At 43.2% G+C, this 16,180-nt stretch overlaps 1 protein-coding gene across 1 annotated transcript; it reads right to left on the bottom strand.

The window, feature by feature from the left end:
• Positions 1-4,459: 4,459 nt before the first annotated feature.
• LOC131478242 (signal recognition particle receptor subunit alpha-like) lies at positions 4,460-6,377 on the bottom strand. Its single transcript, XM_058656615.1, is given in 2 exon segments — positions 4,460-5,861; positions 5,863-6,377. Coding segments are annotated over 2 exon segments (1,911 nt in total). The 5' UTR covers positions 6,372-6,377.
• Positions 6,378-16,180: the final 9,803 nt, after the last annotated feature.

Genomic DNA, 16,180 nt, shown 5'->3' with positions numbered 1-16,180 from the left:
AAAATGTGGTACATTTGCATGCTGGAATACTACATGAAATTCTGCCATTTGCAACAATATGGTCCCAACTGCAGACCATTGTGCTCAATGCAAAACAAAAACAAAAACAAAAACAAAAAGCAAAACACAAAGCACATCATTTGTCCTCTGATATATAAGAAAACTGTCACACAAATTACAAAATGAACAAAATATACTAAGCAAGTATATACTTGCATTCTGATAAGCATACCGTGTAATGGAGCCCAGAGTATTAGCAAAGAACGGCAGCATGCACCTCTCCTCCCGAATAAAAGTAGGCCCCCAATAAAACTGCTAAATATACATTGATGATGAGATGTTAGACTCTCTACATTGCTTATACCTACAGTGTCATGACACGCACAAAAAGCAGGACACTGAGATGAAACTACAGCTGAAAGACTATATAACTAGCATAGCATGGATAGTGGGGGTGGTGGGAAGGAGAAGGGAGGGAAGAGAAGGAATGGATGGAAACCTTATAACCTACAATTTGTAACAAAGAAAATAGGAATAACAAATGGGTAGGGTTGGATGAACCTTTCAATTTGCAACCAAATGGTCCCCGCTGGAAACCATTTTGCTTAGTGAACTAGATGTCGCAAAAAGACAAATATTATGTTCTAAGACAATCGATATAAAAATTATGTGTATTACATACACGTAAGAATATATAACATGTGTGCACATAATCCCATATTAATATATTAACCAAATGCTTTATATATTAATAAACATGCACTACATGAGACTAGCACAGCAGGAAGTAAAGGAGCTATGCAGTATGCATCTCTATTTCCAAATGAAAGGAGGGCTCCCAATGAAAATTTAAAATATTCCTTTAAATTATGACACCAGACTTATTACCTTTGGCTGTAATTCTCATGTCATGATACAATTAACTTACAAATTGCACAAAGATATTATACTATTGTAATAATACAGCGAAAATGGTGGGAAAAGGAGATGGGGAGGAAGGAAGGGTGGGGGGAGGGAGGAATCCTTATACCTACAAAAATGTAGTGTGGAAAACAGTACAAATATGTTCAGAAGACTGTGATGACAGAGAAAAAATTAATGTACTTTGACATAATATGAGGTTAAATTTATATTTTTGTGATCTTAAACATCTATCAGATATAATCAACCATACTGGTTTGATAGAATCAAACCAGGCATAAACATCTGTCAGCAAATTTAAAGACACTTTTACTTTATCAACATTTATATAAGTGAGCTAAAACACAAAATATCACTTTAATATTTTTTCATTTACATGAGTGTTTAATGTAAGTCAATTAAAATACAGTTGTTAAGCAATTGTTAATATGTAGACCCAATGCAACATAGACACACATATTTATAACACATGTTTAGGCAACATATCACAAGGAAAAAAAGCAGTCTGTAACAGCATCCTTTAAATTACTTTCCTTTTTACTTAACCATGATTTTTGGTGAAAAACCTAATAAGCTATTTTAAACTGTCATGTCTCAACATCTCATCTAGGATCTGCAAATTAGAAACTACAACTTGAAAAAAATCACAACACAAAACAATTTTACTGCCTGAGAAAGAACTGAATATTTGCTATGTAAAGTAAACTACATCTGAATTTCAGAATCCTTCACTAGCACTCTATTAGAAAGGTATTTCATTGATATTACAATAAATCTTGCATCCCCTATCACTTCTGTAAGATGGCATAACTAGCTTTAAGAGATCCCGGCAACCTCATTCATTGGAACCTAATGCCTATATAGGTCATGTTGGCTTTCAGTCACAGGACCATAACTATAGGCTGCCCTAATTATTGTTGGATGACATCTGAGTTCCCCATGTTTAATTCTCTTTTTTTGTTTTATTCATTGATTACATTGTATTATGTGATACAGTTTCATAGGTACTGGGATTCTCCCCACCCCTCCCTACACCCTCCCCCCATGGTGGATTACTCCACCTTGTTGCATAACCGCAGTTCAAGAGATTCCCTCTTTGAAAGCATAACCCATGTTTAATTCTCACTCAGAATACTCATCAACCCAAAGTGTCCTTATGAAAGGCCTGGGATAGCATTCTTAGAATCTTCTATCCCACCTGCTATTACTGCAATAAATGACATAAGGGAGTTATGGACGGCAGTTCAACAGACCAGTCCTAGGAGCCCACTAACTGCCAAAAAGCACATCTCCTTGCAGCAACAAAGTGTTTTATGCAGCTGATGCCACAGCGGGGGCACAGGGGACAGTGTCCAACCAGACTCTGAGCTCGCCACAAGAAACATGTGAGTCCGAATCACTCATCCTCTGCCCCAGTCACAGCAGTCCCGCCCTTCAGGCTGTCTCCACCCATGCTAGAAGAAATGGCTTATTCTGACTATGTGCCCCAAGATGAGACAATGCTGACTGTGCTGCATAGTTATATAGATGTTCATTCACCAACAACTCTTGGACTCCAACCCTTGATACCCCATTCAGTGACACAACTGCCAATAAGTCATATCTAATTCCTTTTCCTTCAGGGATAGAAACAAATGTTTAAGGATATAAACTTGTCATTTATTATGTATAAAATATCACTAAAATATATTAATGTTAATTTTTTTAATTTAACACCCAAAGCATTTCCAACATCACTTTGCTGCCCAGATATGTATCTATAGTTGGCCTGCAAGACACTTTTATCAATTATTCATTTTTTTTGTAAAGCTCATGTTTACAAGAAAAAAAATCAAAACCTTTTCTTTTGTATTGTCTGGAAATAGTTCACTCTAGTATGTATCTGTTAATTTATTTGTCATTAAAAGAGCACTTTGCCTAAGAGAAAAGACTGACAAGTGTGCAAAATATTTACAATATTTTGTGAACTTGTAGTTTATCATCAGTTTGTATCTGTGAGTTATTGTTATAAATATTACTTGTATTCTTTGTTATGCGCAACTTTATACTTTGAAGCTTGTATCTGTAAATTTGCAATTGAAATTTATTTTGCCAATGTTTTCTGAATGAATAAAACTTCTATTGTAGCATGCCATGAAAATACATTATTATGTTTGTCATTGATGTATTATGGCTGTAAATAAAACTATAGTTTAATAAACCCACCATTCTAAGTTTATTAAACATTTCTTTTTCTTTTTTTCGCAGTTTATGAAATTTATCTTCTTATATAAATTATGTATTTCTCTGAGCAGACAGCCTTTACCTTATTGCACTAATAGCACATCTGTAATACCAAGCTACCGGACAGGTCTTTTTTTTTTTTTAAAGATTTATTATTATTGGAAAGCCGGATATACAGAGAGGAGGACAGAGAGGAAGATCTTCCATCCAATGTTTCACTCCCCAAGTGAGCCGCAACGGGCCGGTGCGCGCGATCCAAAGCCAGGAACCAGGAACCTCTTCCAGGTCTCCCATGCAGGTGCAGGGTCCCAAAGCTTTGGGCCGTCCTTGACTGCCTTCCCATGCCACAAGCAGGGAGCTGGATGGGAAGTGGAGCAGCTGGGATTAGAACCGGCGTCCATATGGGATCCTGGGGCATTCAAGGCAAGGACTTTAGCCGCTAGGCCATGCTGCCCTGCCCTACAGACAGGTCTTAACAGAGGTTTGTATTCTTCAGTATAGCACTTGTCTACCAGGCACTGTGGAGAGGGATGGGAAAAAGCTAGGATTTGGTCAGGAGGTGAAGGATGGAGCTGGGGAGGGAACAACTGATAGCCTCTGACAGCTTTTTTCCTGGGATGGGGAACATGCAATGGTTACACCTGGATCTTAGTTGTTGGGTCCAGTTGGAAGGCAACACTGCAGCTTGGCTCCCTTTGTTTCTCAGTTCTGAGTGAGGTGGAGACTCATTATCCATTTAATTTCAAGAAATCACTGTGGCCTTTCTGTTTCTTTGGGGACATCAATGGGATAAGAGTCATCAGAATTAGAATTAGCAGCAATTAAAAACAGACCATACACTGCCATAGTGAGGTGGGTGTCACCCTGTGTGTCCAAGGAAGAGCTACCATTTCAAGACCCAGCACTGGTGCCACAAGTCTCTAACCAAAAGGTGCTAGCACTGCAGCCTGCTCATTAGGCCCAGGCGATCCATGACCATGCTGAGGAACAAAGTTCTAACATTTCTGATGTTGGGTGTTCCAACCATTGGTCAAAGCTGTAATGAGACAGTCTGTTGGAAAAGTGTAAGGGGGCTGCCTGAATAGGACAGGGGAGTCGGTGGGCGGTGATTGTAACATGATTAGGCCCTCCTAGCAGATGGAGGCTGGGTTGGACAAGGCATGGGGTTAGAAGGAGCTGCAAGCCACTGGAAGTCCCCTTACTCTGCCCTTGTACTACACTGAAGACCAGTTGCTCACATACTCTAAAGCACATTCTTGCCACAGGATGAGGAGCTTGGGGAAAGTGGCAATTTGGTATTGGACAAAAGCCAATATTAAGCCTTCATGAAGGCCTTGGCGTTTAGACTGCGTAGGTCACAGTAGGTCTGGCCAATGCCCACAAAGACGATGGATTTTCTTGTGATGTATGTCAGAGAAATAGCAGCTCCCACCTTGTCATCAGTGGTGTCAAATTTGGTGAGGACAATGCCATCAATTAGCCGAGGTGTTTGAGCCATTGAATGGTCAGCCAAAGCTCTGTTGAACTTCACCAGCTGGTCCACGGCTTCATTGCCTACTAAGGCCTCCCCCACAAACAGCACCAGGTCAGGTGTATTGACAGTTATGAATTTGGCCATGGCAGTCATCAGAGGGGCATTGTCTTGCATGCGGCCAGCCATGTCCACCAGCACCACATCAAAGCCTAGGTTACGTGCAAAGGCAATGGCTTCCATGGCAATGCCAGCAGCATCCTTGCCATAACCCTTTTCAAACAACTGCACCATAGTGCGACCACTATGCTTCTCCGGGTGGTGTAGGGCACTCAGATGCCAAGTATGTGTATGCAGCTGCTCTACAGCCCCAGCAAGAAATGTGTCACAGGCAGCTATAAGCACACTGAAGCCATTTTCTAATAGCCAGAAAGAAATCTTGGCAAGACTGGTAGACTTCTCCACTCTGCTCACACCACAGAAATTCACAACTTAAGGGCGCTGGCAACCCTGGGCATCCATTATGTCCCTCAGCATGTCCACGCGGTGCTGTGGCTGCAGGATCTGCACCAGGGACTCCTGTAATGCTTGCTTTACTGTGGAAGTCACCGTGCTGAATGTCCCCATCATCTTCCCTTCCAGCTTGTTGGCAACAGATTCACAGAGCTGGACAGCAATGTCTGCAGCCACATTCTTAGCAATAAGATGGTCACGAATCTTGTCCAGTACAGATTCCATGTCTTTGCGACTCAAGCTCTTGGAACCCACAAGGCCCTTCAGCATCCCAAACATGCCACCCAGAGTCCCCTTGGTAGCACTCAGTTTGGTGGAGTTCTGAGAGACCCCTTCATCATCTGAGCTGCTGCAGTCCAGATCCTGAAGCTGCCCCCCAGGCCCAGTCCCTCCAATCAAGTTGATGTCCTCAGACAAGGGGGCAGCCTCAGGGGTTCCGTTGTTGTTAGGAGGACTGTAATCCAGGACTTCCTTGTTAACATAGCCACCAAGTTCCCACACCTTGGGTGCCTTTTGGCCCTTCTCCTTTGGAGCATCTGACTTGGACTTGCTCGACTTCTCCATACCCCTCCCATGCTTCTGGATGAAATCCTCTCTCTTCCTGCTTATCAGTTCCTCTTTGGAAAGTTCCACTCCATTCTCTGGCCCCACTGGGAGACCCGACTTGTCCACTGGGACTGCTTTATTGGTGGCCAAAGAGCCATCAGAACCTTCCTTTTAGGTCCCATATTTTGTTGTTCTTTACTTTCTCTTTGGGCTTCTCCCCCCGTGTCTCAATCATGGATCTCACAGGTTTTTGGGCCTTTTCAGAATCTTCAAATTTCTTCTTGGTAGCAGGAACGCGGATCTTACTGCTGTCCTCCACTTCCCGAAGAAGCCACAGAAAGTCATTCTGGAAGTCAAAGGTGCCATTCAGTAGACTCGGGCCACTGTGCTGCTGGATCTCCCTGTGGTCCTTGTCTCGGAAAAGCCAGTGCACATCACCAATCAGTTTGTCTACAGACGTCAGCGTTAGGATCTTCTGAAAACCAACCACAAACACCAGCTCAAATTGGTTGTCTAGTTTATACTTGAGAGTGAGTGCCTCATGGGTGAAAGAATTGTCACCTCCCCGTTCCTGCAGCAGGACCGAGCGAATCAGCGCATTCACGGGTCCAGTGCATGAGTCGCTCACGCCCTGGAAGCAGCAGAGCACAAGCCCGCCCTTGGAGAAGATAGTGAAGAAGTCGAGCATGGCTGTCATGGGCAGGGAGCCCTGCCGGCGTCGGGAACTCGGCCATGAATGCTGCTGCTTCCTCCTGTGCCAGGCGCGGTTTTATTTTTTTATTTTATTTTATTTATTTATTTTTTGGACAGTAACAAACAAACTTTTAATTGCTCTCGGATAATAAATAAATAACTGATAATAATAAATAACTGAAACTTCTTTTTAAGTTTTGAATCCATCTGTGCCACCGCAGGACTGGGCCACTACTGGGTTTTCTTCCCGTGGTCGCTGCTTCTGTGAGCCGTATTTGCACGTGCGGGGCTTATTGATTTCCCTGACCCCGCCCAGTGGGCACGGTCTTTTCGGGGTGGCATTCGCTCACTGATTCGGTCTAGACCTCAGGCTTCTTCAAAACTCCTGACCTTGTACGAGAGCCCTTGGATGGCTTCCTGGGCCTCTACCACTTCTACTGTGGCCGTTTGAAGGGTTTGCTTTCCTCCAGAGAGGACGACCAGGGGGAGGGTACCTGTCCAGGAAAAGCCCTTGAGGGTCAGCACACTCTCACGCTCTCTCGTTTTTTAATTAAAAAGGACTAAACTTTATTGACAAACTGCTGCAGACATTTTGGCAGAAGTTTAAGCTACCTATTTAGGCAGACTTACACATGTAGCATTTAATCTTCCGAGAACAAAATGGGAGGACAGTACAAATCCAATTAGGACTTTAACTTATGCACAAAGTGAATTTTGATTCCTTTTTTGTTCAGCTGTAGCGTCACTTTTATATCATGCTAGTGTTGAGACATACTTGACTGGCTACTTTGGAAACAGCTGAAAATGGAAAATTGTCAACTCAAGAAAATCATTGCCTTTTGACCCCAATGTCCAAGTGAGTTTTTCATGGAGTGCAGAATCTCAGATGGACAAAACACTTTGTCTTTTTAAATACTGAAATTTTAGTAGCTGGTACTATATCTGGGGCTAGATTTCAAAACCCACATAATGAAAAAGTCAGTTTTACAAACCTAATTTGTTGTTGGTGTTTTAATCAATTAACATTAAAAATTGCCATCAACTATTTAATTCAAGAGGATCTTTCATGTTAAAATTTAACTTTAAGGTTCAACCGCCATGTGCTTTTAAAGAAAACATTTTTAGAGACATCTGAGCTCACATTTGCATGGTGGCACCTACTGCCATTAACGTTTGTGATTTTTAAATCTTAAACAGCCCTGAATTTTGAAATATAGCCTAGTTTGGGATTCTGCAACTACAATTTTACGGGATGCCTCAAATCAAAACTAAGAGAAAGTTAACAAACCTTTACTTCAGAACTTTTAAGCAAGCAATGTCACTACTGAAACTAACAGGCTTGTGTTTTTTTTCTCAACTTTTTTATTATAAAAGGTACACTTCTGTTTATATTTAAGCAACAAAGAAAAAAAGCATCTACAAACTTAAAAAAAATTAATTCAATATTCCTAAATCTATTTTAACTCATTTAAAAACACTACATACAGAAGCCAGAATGCAGAGTTAAGAATGGAGTAAGGTGGGAAGAAAGGGATCACGAAGAAAAACACTTAGACAATTACTTGTCTGTTGTGGGTAAAGCAACAGGAATCCTGGGAGATACAAGAAATCAGTAATAAATTTGCTCATAATTGCTATTTTCCCCTCCTATTTGTTTTTAATAACGTCCATATGGATATTCTCTGTATGCGCCCTTCACTGGCCTAGCTAGAGGGGCCTTCAGAGATGGCCTGGTCCCATTCCTATAGTCAGTGCTGCAGGGCACAGCCTGGAGGAGCATGGACCAGCCTGCAGGAACAAAACATGATTTACTTCCGTTTTGGACTGGGACACGCAGGTGGTACTGGCTGCCACAGAGGCTGCGCACAGCTGCCATGGCATGGTGTCAAGTCTCGGGTAAAGGTGGCTCTGAAATTACTTCCGTTACAGTCTGGGCTCAGGGAACTGGAAAGTGCTCTTCATAAAAAGTACTTGCATCATTTTTCTGTTGAGTCTTAGAATAGTTCCCCACATCCCCTTTGTTGTTGTTTTCCTAAGAACTAAAGCTTGGCTGGACCTAGCTGAATGAAAGTTCCCTCCTTTCATCAAAGAGCCCCTTGGAGAAGCCTGACAAGACGGCAGGACCATCAACAAGGCTGGGGTCCCAAGAACAGGGACAGGCTGGTGGAGGGCACAGCTGTTCTCAATGTCCAGAGCAGCCAGAGGCCCAAGCTGCAAATCCTTAGTCTTGTTCTTATCAGCACATCTCCTGGGAGCTGGAAGGACAGAAAGGCCTTTCCAAATGCTGCAAATTGTATTGGTTGTGGGGCTTTCCAGATTAGCAGGCACCGCAGCTCCTGCTATGATGCTGGTGACAAGACCCGATGTAGAGAAGTTGTGGCAACACTTTTGTCACCTGGGAGCAGTGGTGTATTATATCATGTCAGTGTCAAAGAGCCTGTTTCTGCTACCAATAAACTGGGAAGAACAGTGCCATGGGCAGGTTAAAAAAACAAACAAACAAACAAACAAAACGGAGAGCCAGTTCACAAGGAGCAGCCTGGTGGATGCCAGCAGAGGCTGCTTGCCCAGTGAGAGAACCACACTGCCTGGAGACTACAAAGTTACCTCGGGCTGGCTTGCCATTTTGTTACCAGCCAAAACTAGACCCTGGCTGCTCCCAGCTGAACAGCCAACTCAGCAGAGATGACAGCTGAAGCAAGCAGACGCTTGTATTTAATTAAAAAGCCAACATCTATCTGCTAAGAAAGCAACAGACCTCTTTGATTCCAAATATGGCCGTTCCCAAACAGGCTGGCTTCTTAGAGAAACCTGTTCTTTCCCCAGCTCTCTTCCTTGGGATCTGGCTGTCCAGTGGTGAGCACCAAGATCTCAATGTGATGTGTAATTCTCAGGTACTCTGATATAACTTGTAGAATTCCAAACAGCGGCTTAACTGCTGCGCCAAATGTCTACTGCTGTTATTAGTAAAGGTTAAGCAGCTTTACTGAGATCTCTGCACCCAGAGAGAAATCCTATTATCTGAAAGATATTTTCAATTATTCTATGCATTTATTACTTCAGGAAGAAGGGGATCATTTAATTGAAAATGTTAGTACAAAAAAGATGTAGGAGGATGCAGGACTTCAGGGAGCCATGTGGAAACCTTCCCATTTTGTTTGGGAAGCCGAGGGGCACACCTCAATCTGCTTGCCACTTGCTGAAGTAAACTGATAGAATGATGGGTGGCCCCAGGAATTCCACACACTGTACCTCACAAAGACTCACTATAGATATTTAAAGTGTATTTTGTTCACAGTGACTCCTAGATCTGGCATTCTTTTAATATCACCAAGAAATTTCTTAAAACACTGACATAAACTGTAGGGGTCCATGACACATGAGTGCCTGCACTATCAATTTCAGTAAGTCCTCATCCATTTCACACTCCTGGCACTTCACAAATTCTCACATTTAAAATCCCCACAAGAATGATAAAAGTACGAATAAGACCCAAAATAACTCACGTGAGTCTCAAGTTCCCGTCAGCACCTGATGACACTGTGAATCAAACCTCGGTTTCTAATTACCAGTTCCTCCGCATGTGACACAAGTGCACCAAAGGTAAGTCCTTCAAGTTTCTCAGGAAACTCTAAACTTCCTCAGCTCAGGGCTTTCGGGGAGTCTCTCTTTGTCCCTCTGGAATCGCACTGCGCATTACTCCGGCAATAAATGTGCTAAATAAACATTTTAAACTGTGGAACCATCAGGGCTGAAAAGCAGCCGTACAGTCCCTTTTCTGTAAAGTATCCTTCATTCTGGACAAGTGGTGCTACTCGGTGAAAAGTTGAGGTTTTCCTCTCCAAGGTTGAAAGGAGAGGAGACCCCTCCCCCATCTACGCTCAGGTGTGGCCCCCAACTTTCACACAGCACAGCTCCACCTTTCTCTCCCAGCCTGGCCCTGCTGACTTGCAGGATGGAGCAGGCTGTGCCCCGGGAACCCACTGGAGAAGGGGGACTGACCTGAGGAGCGTCTTTCTCATCGGGCGCCTGCAGAGGGAACATCCAGTCACTCAGGCAGCAGGTGTCGGTACCCCCAACAGGTAACACCTGTCTGCACTAGCAGAGCATGGCGGCGATGGGCGGAGCCGTGAGGGCAGCAGCCAATCCCCGCGGGAGAACGACCCTCGGGTCTTGTGACGCATTGAGCGAGCGTCAGCGCGCAGAGGGAGACGCTACCAAAAGGGTGGGCGTTGATAGTCCTGTGCCCCAAGCTTCCTAAAGGTCCGGTCTCAGCCTCAACCATGTTTTCCTGGAGGTGGATGGCAGAAATAAGGTAGGATGCAGGTAGAGATAAGCTAAAGGAAGTCGAGTCCAAAGCTGACTCCTATCCATTGCTTTTACTGGAAAGTAGAATAGCTCTCATCTTGCCTAATTTTTTTCCTTTTTCAATTCCGTAAAGGACTTCTTCACTTAAAGAAGTATATATATTTTTTCAAAGGCAGATTAACACAGAGAAGGAGCCGCAAAAACGATCCTCCATCCTAAGATTCATTCAACAAGCAGGTGCAGTGGCCAGAGAGCCAATAGGAAGCCAGGAGACTGGAGTTTCTTCAGAGATCCCACATGTGGACCGGATTCAAAATATTTGCACCATCATTTCCACTTTTCCCAGGCCACAGCAGGGTAATAGATGGAACGTGAAGCAGCCAGGCCATTAACCATGGCCAGTAAGGAACCCTGAGTAAATCTAAGCCCTAACCCTAACACTAACCCATCTTTCTGAAATCATCTACACATTTCCTAGACCACAGCAGGGTGATATATGGAAAGTGGAGTAGCCGGGTCATTAACCAGGGCCTGTAAGGACCCTGAGAAAATGTACCCCATAAACACAAGCCTAACATTAACACTAACCATATACCTAATCCTAAATGTAACACTACCGCATATTTGTGCTGTTATCTACAGCTTTACCAGATCACAGCAGGACGATACATGGGGGTTGGAGAGCCAGGCCATTGATTAGGTCCTACATACGACCCTGAGCACATGTAGGCCCTAAACCTAAATGAAACCTATCCCTAAATCTAAACCTAAATCAACACTAACCCTAAAACTAATCCACCTTTTTGTCATCATCTACAGCTTTCCCAGACCACAGCAAGCTGATATATGGGAAGTGGAACATCCAGGCCATTAACCAGGGATTATATGGGACCCTGAGCAAATGTAAGAACTACTCCTAACCCTAACCATAAGAAAAACCAATCTGTGTGCCAACAACCACTGCTTTTCCAGACCACAGCAGGAGGATTTTTCAGAAGTAGAGCAGCAAGGCCATTAACCAGGGCCTATATAGGTCCCTGAGCAAATGTAACCCATAAATCTAACAGTAACCCCAACACTAACCCTAGCGATAACAATAACCCTAACCCTAATGCATCTTTGTGCCATCATCTGCAGCATTCCCAGACCACAACATGGCAATTATGTGAAGTTGTTCAACCAGGCCATTAGCCAGGGCCTATATGAGACCCTGAGTACATGTAAACATTAACCCTAACACTAACCATAACATTAATCGGACCTTAAGCCTAACCCGCACTTAACTCTAAGCCTAAACCTAACAATAACCATCTTTGTACCATATTCTACAGTGTTTCCAGACCAAAACAGGGTGATACACAAATTGGAGAAGCCATGGTTTTAGCCAGTGCACATAAGGGACCCTGAGCATATGTAACCACTAACCTGAACGCTAATCCTAATACTAAATTTAACCCTTACCATAATGTTAACCTTAAGCCTAACCCTAATCTCAAACTGAACACTAACCCATCTTTGTGCCATCAAGAGCAGATTTCTAGACCACAGCAGAGCGTTGCGTGGGATGTGGAGCAGCCAAACCAAAAATAAAGCCTTGTGGGACCCTGAGGAAATGCAACCCCAACCCTGACCCAAAACTAACCCTAACAATAAACTTAACCCTACCCAAAACCCATATTTGTGAATTCATAAACAGCATTCCCACACCACAGAAAGACGATATATAATAAGCAGGTAAACCATGCCATTAACCAGAGGCTGTATGGGACTCTGAGCAATATAAGGCATAACCCTAAACCATCACCTACAGCTTTCCCATATCACAGCAGGGAGATACATGGGAAGTGGAGCAACCAGACCATTAATCAGGGCCTATAGGGACCCTGAGCAAATGTAAGCCCTACCCCTAAGCTTAACATTAAGCCTAACACTATCAATAATGCTAAGCCTAACCCTACTCTATGTTTGTGCCATCATCTACAGCGTTCCCAGATGAGAGCAGAGTAACATCTGGGAGGTTGAGCAGCCCCACCATTGATCAGAGCCTATATGGTACCCTGAGCACATGTAAGACCTAACCACAACCCTAACCCTAAAACCTAAGCCTTACCCTAACCCTAACACTAACCCATCTTTGTGCCATCATCTACAGCTTTCACAGAACACAGCAGGGTGATACATGGGAAATGGAGCAGCAAGGCCATTAACTGGGGCCTATAAAAGACTGTAGGCACATGTAAGACCTAACCCTAACCCTAACACTAACCCATTTTTATATCACCATCTACAGCTTTTCCAGACCACAGCAGGGCAATATATGGGAGGAGGAGCAGCCAGGACATTAACCAGCCATATATCATTAACCAGGGCTTGTATGGGACCCTGAGCAAATGAAAGCCTGAACACTAAACGCAACCCTAAAACTAATCCTAACCAAAACCTTAAGCCTAACCCAAAACCATCTATTTGCCATCATCTACAGCTTTCCCAGTCCATTGCAAGGCAATATATGGGATGAGGAGTAGCCAGGCCATTAACCAAAACCTTTATGGGACACTGAACAAATGAAAGTCTCACCCAAACCCTGACCTAACCCTAACAGTAACAAAACCTAATCCCTTCCCTAAGAAAAAGAAATTTTTTTTTACCATCATGTACACCACTCCCAAACTACAGTAGGGCGTTATATGGAAAGTGGAACAGCCAGACCATTAGCCAAGGCCTATAAGGGACCCAGAGCAAATGTCACCCTTAACCCTAACCTTAAATGTAAGCCCAACCCTTACCCTAACCCTAACACAACTTTGTGCCAATATCTACAGCTTTCCCAGATGACAGCACTGCCGTGTATGGGAAATGGAGCAGCCAGGCCATTAACTGGGGCCTATATGGAACCCTGAGCAAATGTAAGCCCTAACACTAACCCTAACCCTAAAACTAATCCTAACCATAACCCTAAGCCTAATCCTAACCCAAACCCATTTATTTGCCATCATCTACAGCTTTCCCAGTCCACTGCAAGGCAATATATGGAAGGAGGAGCAGCCATGGCCATTAACCAGCCCTATATGGGACCCTGAACAAAGGTAAGCAATAACCGTATCCTTCCTTAACCCTAACTCATCTTTTTCCATCACCTTTTTTTCTTTTTTTTCCCTTTTTCAAATATATATTTTTTATTGCATGTCATTTTGTTATAACATTTCAGAGGCTCTGAGGTTGCCCCATCCCCTCCCCGTATCCTCCCCGCATGGTGGATTACTCCACCTTAATTCATTATTACAGTTCACATCTCGTCTTGTTTCTTTCAATGCAAGCATGCACCATGCTTTGTGTCCAGTATCCCATTATCCAGCTCAGTTCAACAGTTTCTTTGGGTGACCAACTCTGGTCTGAAGACATAGCTGGCCGAATATCGTTCCGACCTCTTAAATGCCGTAGCATCAACAACAATTTCCAACATTATTGGGTTAGTTTATATTGTATTGTGTGACTGCTATGTTAGACGATGCGAGTTCTTAACCACCTCCTGAGACTACTTCATTAGCACTTCAAATATAATTTGTATACTACTAGCTTCTATCTACCTTTAATTGGCTATAGGATATCATTCAGCTATCTCATGTCTATTTTCATTTTAGTTTTTAGCAGTTTATTGTGTTGAAGCATAATTTTTACTGAACTTGGCAGATTATAGGATAGTCTAAACTGGTTTGTACCTTTAGCAAGGCATGTGACACCCATTGAGGCATAGAACATTGTTGGGAGGGTTGCACAGAGAAATCCTCCATTCCCCAGTTAAGAGTAGTTTATTTTCGTGTCATACCTAGTAAGGTAAGTGTGAGTCCCCACTGATCGTTTCCTGTCTAGCAGCCAGGCCATTCCTTACCCAGAGCCTATCAGAGAGCATGACATATAGTCGACCTAACCCTAACCCTGAATCTAACACTAACCTATCTTTATATCACCATCTACAGCTTTCCCAGACCACAGCAGGGAGATACAGGGCAAGTGAAGCAGCCTGGCCATTAACCAGAGCCTATATGAGACCCTGAGCAAAAGTGAGCCCTAACCCTACACCTAAGCCTAACCCTAACCTTAACCCTAAACCATCTTTGTGCCATAATTTACAGATTTCCCAGACCAGAGCAGAGCATTATATGGGATGTTGGACAGCCAGGCCATTCATCCGGGCCTATTTGGTACCCTGAGCAAATGTAAGCCCTAACCCTAATACTAACCATAACCCTAACCGTGACACTAACCCATATTTGTGCCATCATGTACAGTTTTTCCAGGACAATGCTGGGTGAAACATGAGAGGTAGAGGAGTCAATCCATTAACGAGGGCCTGTATGGGACTCTGAGCAAATATTAGCCTAACCCTAATTGTAAACCTAACCCTCACCCTAACCTTATCCCTAACCCTAACCACTCTTTGTTCCATCATGTACAACTTTCCCAGACCTCACCTGCGTGATATATTGGGAAGTTACTCAGGTAGGCCATTAACCATGACCTGTATGGGACCCTGAGCAAACGTAATCCTAACCCTCACTTTAATCTTAACCCTAACCCTAACCCTAATCCTAACCATAACCCCAACCCTAACCCCAACAAATCTTTGTGCCATCATCTTCAGCTTTCCCAGACAACTGCATGTCGATATATGGGAAGTGGAGTAACCAAGCCATTAACAGGGCATCAAAGGGACCCTGAGCAAGTGCAAGCCCTAAACCTTACCTTAATCCTCACCCTAACTCTAACCTTAACCCTACCTCAAACCTTAACCCTAGCCCTATCTCTAACTGTAATGTGATGTATTTCTGCTTTTTGTTCTGGCAGACACACTAGTTTATGTTACCAGAAAAGCTTAATGTAGAAATAAAAGCCAGGAACCATTTGCTGACAGAAAAGTTTATTTGCGAATGGACCATGTGAGCCGGGAAGGACAGGGAAGCACCTCTGAGAGAAAGCTGGGAGTTGGGGTGCTTTTTGAAAGGGGGAGGGACAGAGAGACACTAAAGGTTTGAGGAAGGGTCTTGGGCTTTTAAGTGTTCTCTGACTCCTCATTGGGTGGGAAACTATAGGTAAGATGTTCCCCATTGGTGGTCTCTTAACTAGTTAGGAAATTGGTGGCCAATGCTTGTGCCACCCACCTGAAGGTGTGGCCAAGATTTTAGCAGGCCTGGATGGTCTCAATTTAGTTATAAATTAGTGTGAAACACTTCTTTGATTATTAATCAGAATCAAAAACATGTTTCCCTTTTGATTTGCATGTTTTTCTTTAGTATTATTTTCATTTCACATTTCAAGCTGAGTCTACCGGAATACAATATTTACAACTTCAGCAACTTTGAAAATTGACTTCTGATGATAGAGTTGGCTGAAACATAGTGTTTGTAATAAATGAATTTTTATGATCCTTGATGAATTGTTTGTCATGTAATTAATGACTGACTTAAAATACGTTATGTGATAATATGGCTAAGTTTTAAGAAATGA

This window comes from Ochotona princeps, chromosome 2, assembly GCF_030435755.1.
Source record: "Ochotona princeps isolate mOchPri1 chromosome 2, mOchPri1.hap1, whole genome shotgun sequence".
Classification (NCBI taxonomy): Eukaryota; Metazoa; Chordata; class Mammalia; order Lagomorpha; family Ochotonidae; genus Ochotona; species Ochotona princeps.
The sequence above is the reverse complement of the archived record's forward strand: the minus strand, read 5'-3'. Positions and strand labels throughout refer to the sequence as shown.